The sequence below is a fragment of the Eptatretus burgeri genome, chromosome 3 (assembly GCF_056783735.1).
Source record: "Eptatretus burgeri isolate ZD-2024b chromosome 3, Ebu_testis_v1, whole genome shotgun sequence".
NCBI lineage: Eukaryota > Metazoa > Chordata > Myxini > Myxiniformes > Myxinidae > Eptatretus > Eptatretus burgeri.
The window spans coordinates 108,647,434-108,666,184 of NC_140963.1; the positions used below are offsets into that span (position 1 = coordinate 108,647,434).

General features: G+C 43.5%; 1 protein-coding gene across 7 annotated transcripts in view; it reads left to right on the forward strand.

The window, feature by feature from the left end:
• Positions 1-18,751, forward strand: part of LOC147030668 (arginine-glutamic acid dipeptide repeats protein-like) — an 80,991-nt gene that overhangs the window by 28,568 nt on the left and 33,672 nt on the right. For all 7 annotated transcript variants that reach the window (XM_085874929.1, XM_085874930.1, XM_085874927.1 and 4 more), the window contains 4 exons: positions 2,340-2,388; positions 2,596-2,750; positions 4,994-5,093; positions 8,700-8,798. In XM_085874929.1, the coding sequence (XP_085731055.1) occupies positions 2,340-2,388; positions 2,596-2,750; positions 4,994-5,093; positions 8,700-8,798 (403 nt within the window). The remainder of the gene's footprint in view (positions 1-2,339; positions 2,389-2,595; positions 2,751-4,993; positions 5,094-8,699; positions 8,799-18,751) is intronic.

The window sequence follows — 18,751 nt, forward strand, 5'->3', positions numbered from 1 at the left end:
TTGTAAGGTGACAAGAACAAGCGGATTGGATTTTGGTTCAGTTCCAACCCATCAGTGGGATACAAAACGTAAACTGATCAGCCTGACGGAAGAATGCGCTCTACCGAGTGCCATTCCACTTTGTTCTTTTTTTGCCAAGTGTCGCTCAATGAGTGAATTTTATTTTCCCCTTTGTTTGTTTGTCTGTTTCTGAACAAAATATCTCAAAAAGTTGTGGACATATTCGGACCAAATTTGGTGGAGAGGTTGGGTATGTGACACCGACAAAATTATTTGATTTTGGTGAAGATCCGCTTTCGGATCTGAAAATTTTTCAGTGAATTTTTTTTTTCCCCCACTATTGAGTAATAGGGATAAAAGGATACATAGAACTTTTTTTTTTTAAATTATTGACGAATTCGGACAAAACTTGTTGGATGAGTTGGTTAGGTGACAATAACAAGCCGATTAAATTTTAGTTCAGGTCCAAATCCAGATCCGGCCGATCAGTGGGATACAAAACATAAACTAATCCGCCTGGCAGAGGTATCCACTTTATTGAGTGCCCACTCTTCCTGTTGAATTTATTCATTAATTTATTTTGCAGCTTGGTGGCTGCTGATCACGTCATTGCTGGGAATTCAACCACCTATTATTTCTGTGCCGCTGATGCTGTGCACCCTGTAAATTAGGGCAGGAATTAGTAATTTGTTCATGGTGCCAGCGATAGCTCAGCTACTTCAGGAAGGACACCATGTGATCTTTAACGTCCATCCGAGGGATGGCATACACCGTGCAGCATCACAAATATACCACATGTAGTAGCGTAAAGGCAATTGAGAGCTGTAAATGACCTTCGTATTATGGTGAATGGGGAAACCCAATGATTTGGATCCTGCTGCATGGTGGTCCATGAAAATATGACTCTTATTTTCTCTTCAAGTTGGGAAATGGGTATTGATAGCACCACACATTTGCATTGCGTTGCATGAGAATCTTGCAGAAAGACAGTTTGCCAGTACATCTTTGGACCTGGCAACTGAGAGTCCTCCTTTTGTTCCAACAAAAAAATAAAGAAAAAGTGGGACACATTGCAGACGGGATCGTTGGTCTTTCTGTATTTCTACTGCCTCCTTTCTGATCTTGCACCCTCTGCTCATTCTGTGCTCTGTCACCCCAGGTTCCTAAAGGGCGCACACAGTCCACCATCAACCCCCTTCTGATGAAACTGCCAAAATCCAGAATCTCTGCTCACCTACACTCATACGTTCCTCTGTTTTTTTTTTTTTCCCCCCACCTGTGAAACACATTCTCCTCAATGTCATTCTTCTCTCTACGTCTTCAAGACAGCTCTTCACCATCATCCCCAATCTAAAACCATGACCTTTTGTACCCCCGATAAACCTCCCCAAGCCCACTTCTTCCCAAGTTTCCAGTTTTTCCTTCCTGAGTTTGTGGCTGTATTCGTCTTGTCCACTCTATGTCCTCTCCTCTCCTTCATTCTTACTAACATCCCTTATTTGTCCAAGTCCTCTTCTCTTTTGTCCCTCATCCCTGCTGTTTGTGTGTTTTCCCACCCCTCCCCCTCTTTGTAGTGTTCATTTTTTTGTTCTGTTATGTCCTGATCTGTTCTATGTTCTTGCTCCTTCATGAGACTCAACTCATTCTACTAAATAAAAATACAAGGATGTTGCGATACACTTCGCTGAGACGAAGTGTGTGATTGTTGCAATGATGCTTCAGGGCTTTATTTGAGACACTGTAGCCACCATGTAGCAACAGAATTCTTCTTCTTGACAGAATTTGAAGAGAAAGGCATTTAATTTGTAGTTGAACCGAAGCGGCCTCGGCAACCATCCATGCGTGGCAAGGTTTGGAGCACTTCAAACTGCAATGGATCACAGTCCGAGCAAATCAATCGGAAAGTCAAACTGAACATTGTGTTCTTATCTAAATAAATCTCTATTTAAGAAATAGTCTTCATATTTAATGAATACATTGTTGCTGAATACACTACAATACATGAAAACGTTTCAATTGCAAATGTAAATGTCCTCATTTCACAGGCTACCCAATATAATGAGCTGGCAGACTGTTTTATAAAGGAAGACATCTGAGTTTTTTACAAGATTCATAGAGGGCATTACATTGTCTTGCACATAGGTTTCTTAAGAGTACTGTATATGGAAAAAGTGACCATTGTGACTGGGTAACATAACCCTTTTGCACACGTGCTTAAGTAAGCTAACAACTGTTTACTGGTTGCTACCTGCAATTATATATGTGCACCGAACTCGTCGAAGTTTTCATGTACATGTATATGCATGTTTGCCTCTCATTGTGCAATGTTTTATGTGTAGACGGCTGAACAGCACCCAGGGAGAGATCCGTGTGGGTCCAAGCCATCAGGTACTGCCAGCGTCTTTTGCGATTGTTGAAAAATGATTTGGTTTGTTTTGGCTGCAAGGATCCTTGGTGGTTATATATATATATATATATATATATATATATATATATATATATATATATATATATATATATATATATATATATATATATATATATATTTATATATATATACACACATATTTTATGATTTTATTGGTACGTCTGCAGGCAAAGCTTCCTGAGTTGCAGCCTCGTATGCCGGGGGAAGACCGGGGACCTGGTATGTATGTGGATCAGGAGCCATCGGAAGAAGAGTGGGAAGAACCTGTATGGATTCCATCCATTGGTGATTGTGACCTCCTCATGTACCTGCGTGCTGCACGGTAAGCAGAGGAGGAAGAATGAGAGAGGCTGAGCTGTGTGTGTGAGAGATCATCGTAGCTTGGATGTATTGATATGTCGCTGACAGCAGCAATTTTCATTCAGCTTTATTACATGCCCATAAAAGCAAAGGCCATGTGGTTCTTATTACTGATGGAATTCCTCCAGCCCACCCGCCAAGTCTGACATGCAGTGCTATTAAATTTCTGACTGCTCTCAAGATGCCAACATCAATTTAATGATGCCTTGCTGATTTAGTAGCACACATTGTGTTTGTGCAAGGTTGTTAATGGAGCTTCGTTGCATTATTTATGAGTGTTGGTATTTTTTACTTTTAGTTGTGGTTAGAACTAATGTATAGTTATTCTTTAGTTAAGTTGCTATGGTGAATGAAGAATGTGCTTGTATTAGTCCGAGTATCCTGTTTGGTAAAGTAAGTTCCTACTTGGATGGAATTGCATTTAATTGGTTTATTTGAAATACTTTTTTTTTTGAGCAGTTCCTTTGAAAGAAAAAATAGAGATACACTGTACATCACACAATATACAAAAATAGGACCACTGGATCTGTAGCTTATCTGGGCCATAGCCTAATGTTGTAACCCAAATTTTGTAAACTTCTGACGAGTGGGTCTGGTGAGGAAGATTTTCGTCGGAATTTGTGTGATTTATTTTTTTTCCAAAAATTTTACTAAGCCCAGTGTTTTGGCACACTTCTGGTCATGTGATCCACATGACTTCCACAATATAATTAACATCCCTACCCTACCATAATGTCGCAACCCAAATTTGCTGGCATTCTGACAGGTGTATCTGGAGAAGAAGATTTTGGAAGGAATTTGCACGACCACCATTTTGACACACTTTCGGTGACGTGATCAGCATGGTCTCCGCAATTTAACATTAGGACCGTGTCCTAATGTTGTGACCCAAATTTAGTAGGATTCTGACTGGGTCTGCAGTTGAAGATTTTTGAAGACATTTATGCGATTTTTCCCAAAAATTGACCAAGTCGGCCATTTTGACACACTTCCAGTCAAGTGATCGGAATGATTTCGGCATTTTATCATCCCTACTCTGGCCTAATGTTGTAACCCAAATTTGGTACTATTCTGACTGGTGAGTGGAGAAGAAGATTTTTTGAAGAAATTTATTAAGTCGGCCATTTTTGACCTACTTAAAGTCATATGACTGGACCGAGCTTTGCAATTCCTACTACCAGTCAGGAGAGGAACGTTGCTACACAATTGCAGCCTGATTGGCCCAGCAGTTTGGCCAAAAGTCAAAAAAGGAGATGGATGGACAGATGGTGTGTGATGACACCTTATTTGGAATGTAAATTCCAGATAAGCTAAAAATTAGTGTTAAATAAACACGCTTTTACATGAATAACAAGGAAATGAGATGACTAACAAGCCAGTCACGATTTTCGGCAATCTACCCCAAAGTCCCATCATTGCATAGAGCAAATGCACACATACACATTGGGAGCATCAGGCGGGCTGCCAGATCTGAGTTTTCATACAAGTTATCAGCTCCAAAACTTTATTTAGATGAGTATAAATTCCTTAGTAACAACTGTTGTTTGAAACACACCAATTATACTTCCAACAAGGCAGCAAGGGTGATGAACATCAGAAAAGGTTACTTGATTTGTAAGTCATCTAAAAGACTCGTATCACATTACTTCAGGTTTTCAATTTTATAAGCCACTAGACGACCCGTGAACCCGTTGGGTTCCCATTGTGACAGCGGTTGATAAGAAAATTATTTCAAAAATAAAAGAAGATACCTCCAGCCAAATATACCGCTGAGGTTGTTTGCATTGATCAAATTCTCCCGAAGAGTACTTGACTGAATCGGGAATTGTTTTTAAAAAAAAAAAATTATTTTTGGTGCCCGATTTGAATGAAACTTGAGACTGCACACTACAGGTGAATGGTGGGTAAGGTGGCCCTAAAATGTTTGCACTATCGTGTACCGTTTTGGCTGTATTTCGGGAACGCACATACATACAAGATGAGAGTTTTAGTAATATATAGATGCCAAAGAAGCAGCCGTTGGCTTCGACATCTCGGAAAACCTTTGTGATTCCGAAAGGAGCATTGCTGAGAAATGTAACTGATCAATTGATAAGTTGTCGTTCTGGAGGATACCAGGTCTTGTGTTTTTGGTGACATTGCACAGATTGGGCGTTGTCTTTTTTTTTTTCTTTTTTTTGTAATTTAATTTGGGATTGTGTTTAGGAGTGTTGCTGCATATGCGGGGCTGTGTGATGGGGGTGTTATGGAAGATGGGTTCCTTGCTGCGTCTCGGGATGAAACTACAATCAACGCTCTTGATACGGTGAGATGTTATAAATGCTGAGGTCATGCATAAATAAAAATATGCAGTATTATATCCACGACTGATTTATTATCCGACATTAAACGAGGTTCACACAGTCCTTGGACCTCCTTGAAAGTCCTGGAAAAATGAAAAAGCATTTCCCAGTTCTGGAAAATCCTAGAAAATTGCGTAAATATAAATAATATGTCGGGCTTCCATCAGAATTGTTAATTCTGCTGGTCTCTTCAAGAGAACAATGGACTGTTACCCCCCCCCCCCTCAGGGATTTGCCATTAAAGCTGGCACCAAAATGGTTCGCCAGTCTGACCCTGATGTGTAGCTAATCCCAATCACCCCATCACATCGTGCTAATGTATCTGCTAAATTATTCCTGAGTTAATCCCCTCGATGTTCTTCTATTCTATCTGCTCCTAAGTATGTGTTAATGGCTTCTGGTGTTTATTCATTCAGACCAAAAATATCTGGAGGAGGTGGGGCAAATATCTGGGGGTTTCCCAAACATACTTGCACATATGATTGTAAATCAGCGGCACTGCTGTAGTGAAAGTAGTAACTGAAGCACACAGCGCATACAGTAGTCAACTCTGCGTGTCAACACTGTTCAGTGTAATCTTCCGTGCAATCGTAATCGATTCTTTTCTTTTCGGTTTAATTGCCCTTTGTGATTTTTACTCATGGCGACCAAGAAGACAACTGTTTCTAGTGGTGAACCAAGTGCCAAAAGTGAAGGAAAGTGATGTCTTTGACACAGATGTCTCCCTTCCTCTCTCTTTCTCCCTCCCTTCCTCTCTTTTTCTCCCTCCCTCCCTCTCTCTTTCCCCTCCCTTCCTCTCTTTTTCTCCCTCCCTCCCTCTCTCTTTCCCCTCCCTCCCTCTCCCTTTCCCCCTCCCTCTCTTCCCCCTCCCTCCCCTCTCTTCCCCCTCCCTCCCCTCTCTTCTTATTTCTATCACATTTGAAAGTTCATTATGGCCATTATATTGTTACCTTTGTAGGGGGTGGAGGGGGGGGGGGTGAAAATTACCTTATAACAGATAGAAATGTATGGAGTAGTATGGTCCGGTAGTTCACCAATCTCGATGTAAGTAAGCAGGGAAATGTAGTTAAAGGATTGTCTTGTGTTTAAATGTGCACTCTATGGAGGGTGCTGTATTGTTATAATTAATTAGGGCTTAAGGTTAAGGAACTCGTATGTGCAACCTTCTGTAATTCCCCTCGGTGAGGCACTGGTGTGAGGCTTCAGGAAAGAGGGAGGAGTTTTGAGAGAGGGGCTTCATGCTGAGAAAAGAAGGGCGAGTTTTGGAGGAACAGCGTCTTGTTGAAAGAGAAAGGGGGGGGGCTTTGAAAGGGGTGGCATTGTTCAGAGAGTGAGGGGAAGTGTTTCTAAGGCTCTGCGTTTTGCGAGTCTCGGAAGACTTGGGCTCGGCACAAAGCGAGGGGAGAGGGGAGATCATCTGAGAAAAAAAAACGGTTGCTCTGTCTGTCATGGTTGCTTCATTGCCCTGCTCGCCTGTTCATGTTCCTGCTCCTTTGTCTGTCTGATACCTGTTCACCTGTTTGTCGTCTGGCATCACCGACCTCATCGCCCGCTTCATTGTTTCCCTGCTTTGTGACTGCTCGCCATCTTTGTCGACATCTCCACAGCAGCTCAGGCCTCACCCGGGTTTGTCATTTCCCTCCCCGTCTGTGCTCGATTCCGGTGTGTGGAACCTTTAGTTATTTATTACCTCCGCCACCGAACATCGAGATTATTTTCACCCCTCTTTGTCTGTCTGTCTGTCTTTGTTTGTCTGTCTGTCTATCTGTCGTTTGTGTGCAGGATTTCTCAAAAAGTTGTGTACGGATCTGGATGAAATTTGGTGGGCAGGTTGGGTGCGTGACGAGAACGAACTGCTTAGATTTTGGTGAAGATCCGGATCCGGATCCGACTACTAGAATTTTTTTCAAGTGATTCTTCTCCATTGAGAGATAGGGCTAAACTAATATATAGCACGATATCTCAAAAAGTTGCAGACGGATTCATATGAAACTTGGTGGACAGGTTGGATGTGTGACCACAACGAGTTGATTCAATTTTGGTGAAGATCCGAATCCAGATCTGGATACGAGAATTATTTAATTGCTAAAGTGATTCTTCACCATTAAGAGAGATCGGGCCAAAAACGATATATAGCACGATATCTCAAAAATGTATCTAGTCCGATAAGTTTTCATGGATCAGGCATTACGTGGGGGTGGAACGCGCTCTACCGAGTGCCCTTCTCGTTTTTCTTGTAAATAATTAATTAATTATAATGAATTCCATGTTCTGCCTTTCTTCCCCCTTTCCCCCAACCTGCTGTTGTGATTCCACCATCCCCTGATATTTGTGTTTGGAATAAACCCCCATTTTAAAAGGGCTAAGGTTCTCGTGTGCTGCTTTCATTCCCACTCGCGCAAAGCTGCCATTATAATCGGAGGTGCCCAAGGGAGTAACGGCCAATTCCGTCTATCCGTCCAACATCTGTGTTGATCAGCATGCACCTGACAATATTCATAACAGGTGCATAATTTAATATCCTTTAGTTTTTCTTTTTCTTTTTGTATACAAGGTCAAGGCTTGTGGAAGAGCCAGAACACAGAGCGAACGGTTCAGGATGCAACAGAACACGAGGAACAGTAGAAAGAGAGATGGTGGGGGACACGAGCCTTACTAAAAATTACAATGGGGCTTGCTCTCTCTGACTGATATCCACCAACCCCATTGGCTCATAACATATAATGCCACTTGTTACATAAAACATTTGTTATTAAAAGTCCTGGAAAACTGGAAATTTGGTCTTCCAAGGTTGGTACAGTTAGAGTTTACAATAGTCTTGACTTTACTTTTAGCTTTTTTTTCTCTTAATAAGGAAAACTTTCTCATGAGAGTGTAGAGTTTTTGTTTGATTGATTAATATGTCAGAGGAAGTTTACCATTTTTTGGTTCCTCCTCTTTACTTATGCAAAATTTGACTAATGATTATCATGCCCCATAGACTGTATCATGTTGTTACCCATGTGCTGTGGAGGCAAATGACCAAGCATAAATACTTCTTCTTCATCTTGTTCTTGTTCTTCTTCGGAATTTGGAATTGGTTAATTGTGCGGACGATAGCTCACCTACTCTTCGCAAAGGACACCGTGGGATCTCTAATATCCACCGACTCATGCTGTTACACGGGACACCCAGTTTAACGTCTATCTGAGCGACGGTACACACATTGATGAATCACCCCCTGCATGTGAAACACCGTGATAACCATTTAGAGCTGGGGCGGGATTCAAACCCAGGTTAGACAATGCAGATGCAAAGATGCATACCTATAGGCTACCCTGCTAGCCACTTGTGAATATAACGATGTGTACGTTGTTGAATATCGTTTTCAAATTGCATGCTTTCGTTTTGGAATGATTCGCTACTTTACAAATATAAGGTTTGTAGTTTTGTTTTTTGTTTTGCCGATGTTTACCTTCCAGAAAAGGGATGACTGTATTTTTAAATCCTAGCGTCATCTTTCTTATTGCTTCAATTGTGTATTGGATGTAGAATGTCACAGTATTGAGAATCGTCTTCGTTACCCACAGCTCCACGTGTGTGGTTACGATCGTGGTAAAGCTTTAGAGACCCTGGTGAACCGCCCTGTTCTTCGCTCGCTGGATCGACGCTGGACTGAGGATGAGACGGTATGAGTGACGAGCACATCACGAGATTTGAAACGCTATTTTGATTGTTACACAACTGTCGCAACTGTCCATTATCCCCTCTTGTCCCTTTTTACCTCCGCCACCGAAGGTATCTCAAAATACCTGAGGTGCAGGATATCTCAAAAAAGTTGTGGACGGATCCAGATGGAATTTTGTGGACAGGTTGGGTGTGTGATGAGGACAAACTGTTTAGATTTACACAACTCTCCGTTATCCCCTCTTGCCCCTTTTTACCTCCACCACCAAAGGTGAAGGAGGTTATGTTTTCACCCCTCTCTGTCTGTTTGTTAGTTTGTCTGTTTTTGTTTGTTTTTGTGCAGGATATCGAAAAAAGTTGGGGACGGATCCGGATGAAATTGTGTGGACAGGTTCGGTGTGTGACAAGGACGAACTGATTAGATGTTGGTGAAGATCCGGATCCGGATCCGACCACTAGAATTTTTAAAGTGATTCTTCACCATTGAAAGTTCGGGCCAAAAATGATATATAGCACGATATCTCAAAAAGTTGTGGATGGATTTGGATGAAACTTGGTGGACAGGTTGGATTTGTGGCAAGGACAAATTAATTTGATTTTGGTGAAGATCCTAATCCTGATCTGGATACGAGAGTTATTTAATTTTTAAAGTGATTTTTTAAATTGAGAGAGGGCCAAAAACAATATAGTGCTGTATGGCATGATATTTCAAAAATGTATTGGGTTTGAGATGTTCTCGTGGATCAGGCATTGCGTGGCGGAGGTATGCGCTCTTCCGAGTGCCCTTCTCTTTTTAACAATGTGGATAGAGTTTAAGGATTGCGTAACTGATAAGGAAAAAGTTATTTTAAGTACTCGAGGCACTGCGTCTAAGAATCAATTAAATCACCATAATGCATGTAACAAGGATGTTATGTGTTGCACTATTTTTGAAGGGTTTTTTGAAAGAAAGGGCTTCCATTAGTTTCCACAAAATTTTATAATAAATTTAACTAATAACATGCCACCTGCATTATGCTGTCATTTTGCATTGTGAAAGAGTTGACTGCATAAAGAGGTTTCTGGCATACTCTCCAAAATTGGTTGATATTGTGCGGGGTTCATTAAGGGCATACAAAGAAACTAAGGGCACTTGGTCAGCATACTTAAACAATGGCCTTCTCTTTTCACTGGATCATGGGGTGTGGCGCTTTCAGTACCTGTGCAGGAGGACGAAAGTCCGAGTCTTCAGGTCCTTGGTGCTTCCAGTCTTGCTCTACGGATGTGAGACTTGGATTCTGACCAGGGATCTGAGATGGAGACTTAATTCCTTTGGTACTAGGTCTCGTTGGAGAATCCTTTGCCTTCGCTGGACTTTGTGTCCAACGAGCAGTTGCTGAGAGAGAGTCAAATGAGATTTGTTTCCTGTGTCGTCCGTGAGCATCAACTGCGGCTGGATGAACATGTGGCTCGTTTTCTTGATGCTGATCCTGCTCACCAGATTCTCTCAGCTATGGAGTCTCGTGAGTGGAGGATGCCAATGGGCCGACCACGTGCCTAGTTTTTGCAACAGGTTGAACGGCAACTCAAGGAGATGGGGATGGGCCAGGCATCTGCCTGCGGGATGGCCAGATGGAGGCCCCTGGAGTACCGGCGGAAAGTGGACGCAGTGACACGTTGCTTCACGGAGTGCATGCTCCCATACCTGACCTGACCACCTCTTTTTGATTGATACTGTGAGATTATTAACGTCGACGTTCAACAACCTAAACACAGCTGAATTTGCATCTCCATATAAAGGGCAGAATTTTCTGAGATATAGTACCTCCTGGTGGCATCATCAGTGCCTCCTAGCACTGCATCAGAAAAGCTGCTATTGGTTATTTAAAACCCTTTCATCCTTTTGTGATCACACCCAGACAAGACAACCCAGTGGTGGGGATGTTACCTACTGAGCTGTTTTACTGCCTCAACGAGAGGTGCTTTTTCTAAGCCTGCCAATTGAATTGCGCTTTACCAGTTGGATGTTTTATGTACGATTGTAAGCCCATTTGTGCAATTGCAATTGATCGATACAGTGAATGGTGTTCCATACACCTCATTCTCGATTAATTGAGGTCATTTGTGTCACCATGTAGTCATTAAGGCAACAAACCAACAAAGTGCATGGAGGTCGCAGTTCACGACCAAATTGGGTTATGCAGAGGAAAACTAACGGCTAACAAATGTAACAATTATTTGGCATACTTTAAGCTAGTTTGTACTGATCCAGAGCATCTGTGGTCTACCAACTCAAAATTGCAAAGGTGCAGCAGCTTTATGGCATGCAATGATTGCTCTTGTGGAGCACTGTCAGGCAGCACCGAGGCTTACCAACCAACTGTCTGTCGCCAGCTCACCAACAGTTTGACTGGAACAACTGACTGGAGCTGAAAATAACCATCAACAGCTGTCAGGAAAACGGTCCTCCCGTCCTTTTTATAGGCGACCAGTCTGGGCAGAGCCTCAAGCAGACTTCATCCAAATCCACCCTGCCGATTGGCCTCGTTGAACGTGACCAACCGTCAACCTCACGATCATTCCTTCCTCGTTCAGCCCAACATGAACAAGAGCCAGCCAGCATCCATGTAGCTGCCAAATGGGGCATCAAACATCAATGGAAAATGGTGGATGTCAACGTCGGTGAAAGAGGTGGTTGTCGAACGTCGATGGATAAAGGTGGGTGTCAATGTCGGTGAAAGAGGTGGGTGCCGAACGTCGATGAAAGATAGGTGGATAAGGTAAATGATCCACAGCCGTATTTGACCATCAGAATAACTGCTCAGGAAAAGCCCGTGGTGTGCTTAATCAAATGTCCTGTAAGTCCAAAGTGTAAATAAATCGTCCACCTCCAAGCCAATGTGTCCTGATGGAAAAAGGGTCGATGAGCCTCCGTTGGGCTAACGGCTATCTCGCGCGCATGAATGTGTCGTAAGGAGAAAAAGGCCATCTCATAAGAAAGGGAATCTGTTCTATACCCTTCTCCAACGCATCAAAGTTAGAATCCCACCAGACATGGGGATGGGTCTATGCTGGACATGCATTTATGGAAATAACTGTCTGAGGACCAAAATGTTTGTATACATTAGTCGGATCCAATTCTGAAATCCATAACAATATACGACTCTTCCGGTTCTGGGTTTGGAGCGTCGGCAGGTTCTCTCAGGGTTCTCTGACTTTTTTTTTTCTCAAACTTAAGTCTCCGGTCGATTTTTGTCCCGTTTAACTGTTTATTTTCTCACCTAAATGTTATTGCGTGTTCCTAGTTCAGTTTTGTTTCAAAAATCGTGCTATTTTGTTAGTTTTCGTCGACCATGTCTTACCGGGTCCCTTGAAGCCTACCCATCCTTCCCCTCTACGTGTAGGGTCATTTTTATTTGTACTCTCTCCCTATTTTCCCCACTTTCCCAACACCCCCATCCCTCCAAACTAAACACTCTGTTTCTTGTCTTAAATTTAAAGGAAAAAAAAAACTACCTTCCTCCCTGCATATCCACGAGTCCCGATCGCTCTTCTTCTTCTTCGTCTTCCTCCTTCTGCTGGCACACCATCTTTCTTCTATTTGAGCTGACCCACTCTCTCCATTACCTTCACGATTTCTTCCTTCAACCTTCCATTCCCAAATCTTACCTAATCCTCAAAAATCCATCAAAAATTAATAATTTTCCTCATATCCTTTGGAATCTAAACACCACCTGTAACCACATGTCTCTCTCTCTCTACCTTCTTCCTGATATTTTTAATCGACCCAGCAGCTTCATTCTGCATTTACAGTTCCAAATTCGCCATATACCTCCACGATTTTACTTCAGCCTTCCCTTTTTCAAATGTTACACAATCCTTATTTAAAATAAATAAATTAATAAATCCACTTTTGACGATACACCTCCCTTAACCACATGATCTGTTTCCACCCCATGTGTTTACTGATCCAAATTCACCATTCACCTCACAATTTTTTTCTGCAACCCTTCCATTACCTAATCTGATTAAAAAAAAAAACTCAAAAAAAAATAATAATAAAAACGATCTCTTATAATGCTTCATCTTACTCTTTCACACGTGTGGTTCTCATTACTGTATCATAATTCACTCCTCTTCTTCTATTTCCACAGACTGCTCTCAATTCGTCCTTTCATTCATACCTTGCCTAAAAAATCCAACTGTTAGTGTTTCTTCTCTCCATTCTCTGAATTCGCCTTAATTGCATCCATTAAGAAATGTCAATCGCATTTCTGATCTAAAAATAAAAAAACAACCCAGTTTGCTATGAGTGTTTGCTTTCCATCAACCATTCTTTTCTCCAACTTCAGTGCCAACTCACCCCTCTCACCCCTCCCTCTCAATGCAACCATCACACTTCTCTCACCAAGCCTCCCTCTCACCTTTCTCAAAAACTCCCCCCTCACCTTTCTCCCTCAACTCTCCCCACTCACCATTCACCCCCCTCACTCTCCCTTCTCAAAGTTGCCCCCCCCTCACATCCACAAAGCTGCCTCCTTCCCCTGCCCTCTCACCTCCATCTCATCACTCCACCTCCTCAAATCTTCAGCTGCCTTCTGCCCCCCCCCCGCTCTCCTGCCATGATCTTTCCTGGAAAAGCCACATTTCCAACCTGGCCTACAAAGCCAGTCACTGACTGGGAATCCTCCGTCATGCAAAGTCCTTGCTTGGCCCACCTGAACTCCTGACCACATACAAAGCTTTCGTCCGCAGCCTGATGGAGTACTGCTCTCCCTTCTGGGCTGGTGCTCCTGCCTCTCACCTTCTCAGCTTCACGCAGTGGAAACCAAGGCATGTCTGATCATTGGTATCTCCCACGATGAGGCTGAGTCTTTGTGTCTCTCACTCTCTCACCGCAGGCAGTTCGGTGGTCTTTCTGTCTTCTGCCGTCTCCTCTCCGGTCTCGCCCCCCCCTGCTCTGTCTGTGATTTGTCCCCACCATATTTCCGCTGGGTGCTCAAGGTCCACCAACATCCCCCTTCTGGTAAATCTACCAAAATCACGAACCATTGCTCACCTTCACTCTTTCCTTCCTCTTTTTTCCCACCTTTGGAATAAACTCCCTCACTATTCAATCCCATTCTTCCCTCCAGTCCTTCAAAAGAGCTGTACACCACCACCTCATATCGTCTCCCATCCAAATCCTCGATCTTTTCCACCCCCGATAATCCACCCCAAACACACTTCCTTCAAATTCCCTGCTTTCCTTCCTGAAAACAAGTCCCTGTAGTGTCCATCTTGGATACTCAATATTCCCCACCCCATCCCTCTCTCTTCCATAGATATCCTCATGTCTTTGTTCCGCACTGTTTTGTCCTTCCCATGCCCCTCTTTTCTCATGCCCCCCCTTGCTGTGCATTGTGTGTTCGCTCTCATACGAGCCTTGACAAGGTATACAATATATATATATATATATATATATATATATATATATATATATATATATATATATATATATATATATATATATATATATATATTATATATATATATATATGGGAATTTGAAGGAAGTGTGTTTGGGGTGGATTATCGGGGGTGGAAAAGATCGAGGATTTGGATGGGAGACGATAAGAGGTGGTGGTGTACAGCTCTTTTGAAGGCCTGGAGGGAAGATATATATATATATATATATATATATATATATATATATATATATATATATATATATATATATATATATATATATATATATATATATATATATATATATATATATATATATATATATATATATATATTTATATATATATATATATATATATATATATATATATATATATATATATATATATATATATTGTGACGTCCACGGGACTTGAACAGTCCCGCCAACATAGAATGAGCCGAAACTATGGAGGCGGTTTATTTATTTATAACCCAAACATGGCGGTTCTAATCGCTCTACCGCAAACGGGACGAGGAAGGTGGCACGAGTCACTTTTCACTGAGTTGATGATGTTTATTTGTTTTTACTATTAACCAGAAATAACAAGACTCGGCAAGAAGAGGGATCCGGGGCGATTCGACGGGATGGTGTGGGATCGGGTGTGGGGAAAAACAGACAATTCCAATGAATATACAGATCTCAAACCCTCTAAGGCGCCAAACACACACACACACACACACACACACACACACACACACACACACACACACACACACACACACACACACACACACACACACACCGTAGCTATTTCTGGTGGTCAGGCTGGACCGTGGTGTGGACGCAACTGTCCCTGGATCGGCGTCGGACGAGCTGGCCTTGCTCTCGTCAGGGGAGCAGGAGAAACCGTGGTGCTGTCGACCTCCTGGTCTTGGCCCAAGTCCGCTCACAGCCGCCAGGGAACCAGTTCTGGCGCCAAGTTGCGAGCAGGAGAGGGAGGCAGGTCCGCCCGCCGTTCGACCCCGTACTCTGAGTCAGCAGAACCCCAGAGCCAACCAAGGTGAGGAACGAGGCTCAGCAAGGCTCCAAGACACGATCAAGAACAAGATTGAATCGGCACAACAACAAGGACGCTCTCCGCGCAACAGCCTCCACACCAAAAAAAACACGATCGTTTTTGTCCCGATCTTCTTCCTCTTCCTTTTCGACCCCGAACAGAACCTTTTTATCCTCCTGTCCTCGTCACTTCCAATCAAGCCGTTTATTGGCCCACCGCCGTCGCCTTCTGCCAATCGTGATCACGGGGCGGAGCCATCCGCTGCACTGTCCTGTGACGTCACGGCCAGTCTCCAGAGAATACCAAAAGGGGTTTACGCAGACACACTTACTCTATCCCGTGTCCCTATCTAATTACGTGACAATTATCATTTCCCCCCTTGAAGAAATGAACATTTACTAGACAACTTATCACCACTGAATTGCTACTTATTACATCGAGATCCTGGTAAACTCGAACAGCATGGCATACCTAATTAAACATCCTAATTACCCTTTGAATGCATACCCCCCCCCCTCAAACGTAACTATATATATATATTCATATACTGTGCATATTTACTTATATGTATTAAATTCATACGCCCTGTGTGTCGTAAGAAGCAACCAGGGTTGCGTCAGGAAGGGCATCCGGCGTAAAAACCTATGCCAAATCATTATGCGGACAACAAAACGAATTTCCATTCTGGATCGGTAGAGGCCTGGGTTACCAACGACCGCCACCGGTACCGGTGGTCAGCAGGGTACCAGTGGAAATTGTGCTGCTGCTGGGCGAAGGAGGAGAAGGAGACGGGGAAGGCGAGTCCAGAAGCAGTGGGAGAGGGGGAATGGTGGAAGTGTGGAGGTGAGAGTTGGAACTCTGAATGTTGAGACGATGACTGGCAAAGGGTGACAGTTGGCTGATATGATGGAGAGAAGAAAGGTGGACATACTGTGTGTACAAGAGACCAAGTGGATGTGGAGTAAGGCGAGGAGCATTGGAGGTGGTTTCAAACTGTTCTACCATGGTGTGGACGGGAGGAGAAATGGTGTCGGCGTAATCCTGAAGGAAGATTATGTCAAGAGGGTATTGGAGGTGAGGAGAGTGTCTGACCGAGTGATCAGTGTGAAGTTGGAAATTGAAGGGGTGATGATGAATGTCATCAGTGCATATGCCCCGCATATGGGGTGTGAGATGGAATATAAAGAAGATTTCTGGAGTGAGTTCGATGAAGTGGTGGAGAGTGTATCCAAGGATGAAAGAGTGGTGATTGGAGCAGATTTCAATGGGCATGTTGGGGAAGGGAATAAAGAGGATGAGGAGGTGATGGGTAGGTACGGTCTCAACAAGAGAAATGTGGAAGGGAAAATGGTGGTAGAGTTTGCAAAAAGAATGGAAATGGCAGTGGTAAATACGTATTTCAAGAAGAAGGAGGAACACTTACAACTTACAAGAGTGGAGGAAAGTGCACACAGGTGGATTACATCTTAAGTAGGAGATGCAACCTGAAAGAGATTAGAGACTGTAAGGTGGTGGCAGGTAAGGGGAGAGTGCAGCTCGACAGCATCGATTGGTGGTCTGTAGGATGATTTTGGAGGTAAGGTTAAGGAAGAGAGTGAGGGCTGAACCAAGGTCCAGATGGTGGAAGCTCAAGGAGGAAGACTTGCGTGGAATTTAGGGAGGAGGTGAGACAGGTGTTGGATGATGGTAAAGATGGGTGGGATGATTGGGCAACTACAGCAGAAGTGGTGAGGGAGATAGCTTGGAAGGTACTTGGTGTGACATCTGGACAGAGGAAGGAAGATAAGCAGACTTGGTGGTGGAACGAGGAAGTACAGGAAAGTATAAGGAAGAAGGGGTTGGCGAAAAAGAAGTGGGATAGTCAGAGAGATGAAGAAAGTCGGCAGGAGTACAAGGAGTGGTGGCGAAAGGCAAAGAGAGAGGTGGCAAAGGCCAAGAAAAAGGCATATGACGAGCTGTATGAGAAGTTGGATACAAAAGAAGGGGAAAAGGATTTATACCGATTGGCAAGACAGAGGGACTGAGCTGGGAAGGATGTGCTGCAGGTTAGGGTGATAAAGGACGTAAATGGGAATGTGCTGACGAGCGAGGAGAGTGTGTTGAGAAGGTGGATGGAGTACTTTGAGGAGCTTGATTAATGAAGAAAATGAGAGCGAGAGAGAAGGTTGGAAGAGGTGGAGATAGTGAATCAGGAAGTGGGGTGGATCAGTAAGGATGAAGTGAGGACTGCAATGAAGAGGATGAAAAGTGGAAAGGCAGTTGGCCCAGATGACATACTAGTGGAGGCATGGAAGTGCTTAGGAGAGATGGCAGTGGGGTTGTTAACCAGATTGTTTAATAAAATCTTGGAAAGTGAGAGGATGCCGGAGGAGTGGAGCTTAAGTGTACTGTTTCCGATTTTCAAGAACAAGGTTGATGTGCAGAGCTGTGGAAATTACAGAGGGATAAAGTTGTTCAGCCACACCATGAAGTTGTGGGAAAGAGAAGTGGAAGCTGGGTTGAGAAGAGAGGTGATGATTTGTGAGCAGCAATATGGGTTTATGCCAAGAAAGAGCACCACTGATGCGATGTTTGCTTTGAGAATGTTGATGGAGAAGTATAGGGAAGGCCAGAAGGAGTTACATTGTGTGTTTGTGGATTTAGAGAAAGCTTATGATAGGGTGGCATTGTATGAGGAAGTCTGGAGTGGTGGAGAAGTATGTGAGGATTGTGCAGGATATGTATGAGGACAGTGTGACAGCGGTGAGGTGTGCGGTAGGAATGACGGACCGGTTTAAGGTAAAAGTGGGATTGCACCAAGGATCGACTCTGGGCCCTTTCTTGTTTGCAATGGCGATGGACAGGTTGACGGACGAGATCAGACTGGAGTCTCCATGGACTATGATTTTCGCGGATGACATCATGATCTGTAGGGAGAGTAGGGAGCAGGCTGAGGCGAGCCTTGAGAGGTGGAGGTACGCACTGGAGAGAAGGGGGATGATAGTCAGTCAGAGTAAGACGGAGTACATGTGCGTAAATGAGAGGGAGGGTGGTGGTATGGTGCGGTTGCAAGGAGTTGAGGTGGGGAAGGTGGATGGGTTTAAATACTTGGGATCAACTCTCCAAAGTAACGGAGAGTGTGGGACAGAAGTGAAAAAGAGAGTGCAGGCAGGATGGAGTGGGTGGAGAGGTTGCAGGAGTGATTTGTGACAGAAGGGTAGCTGCAAGAGTTAAGGGGAAAGTATATAAGACGGTAGTGAGACCAGCTGTGTTGTATGGTTTGGAGGCGGTGGCACTAACAAAAAGACAGGAAGCGGAGCTGGAGGTGGCAGAGTTAAAGATGCTGCGATTCTCGTTGGGAGTGACGAGGATGGATAGGATAAGGAATGAGTATATTAGAGGGACTGCGCAGTTAGGACGGTTTGGAGACAAAGTGAGAGAGGCGAGATTGAGATGGTTTGGAAATGTGCACAGGAAGGAAGCAGAGTATATCGGGAGAAGGATGCTGAA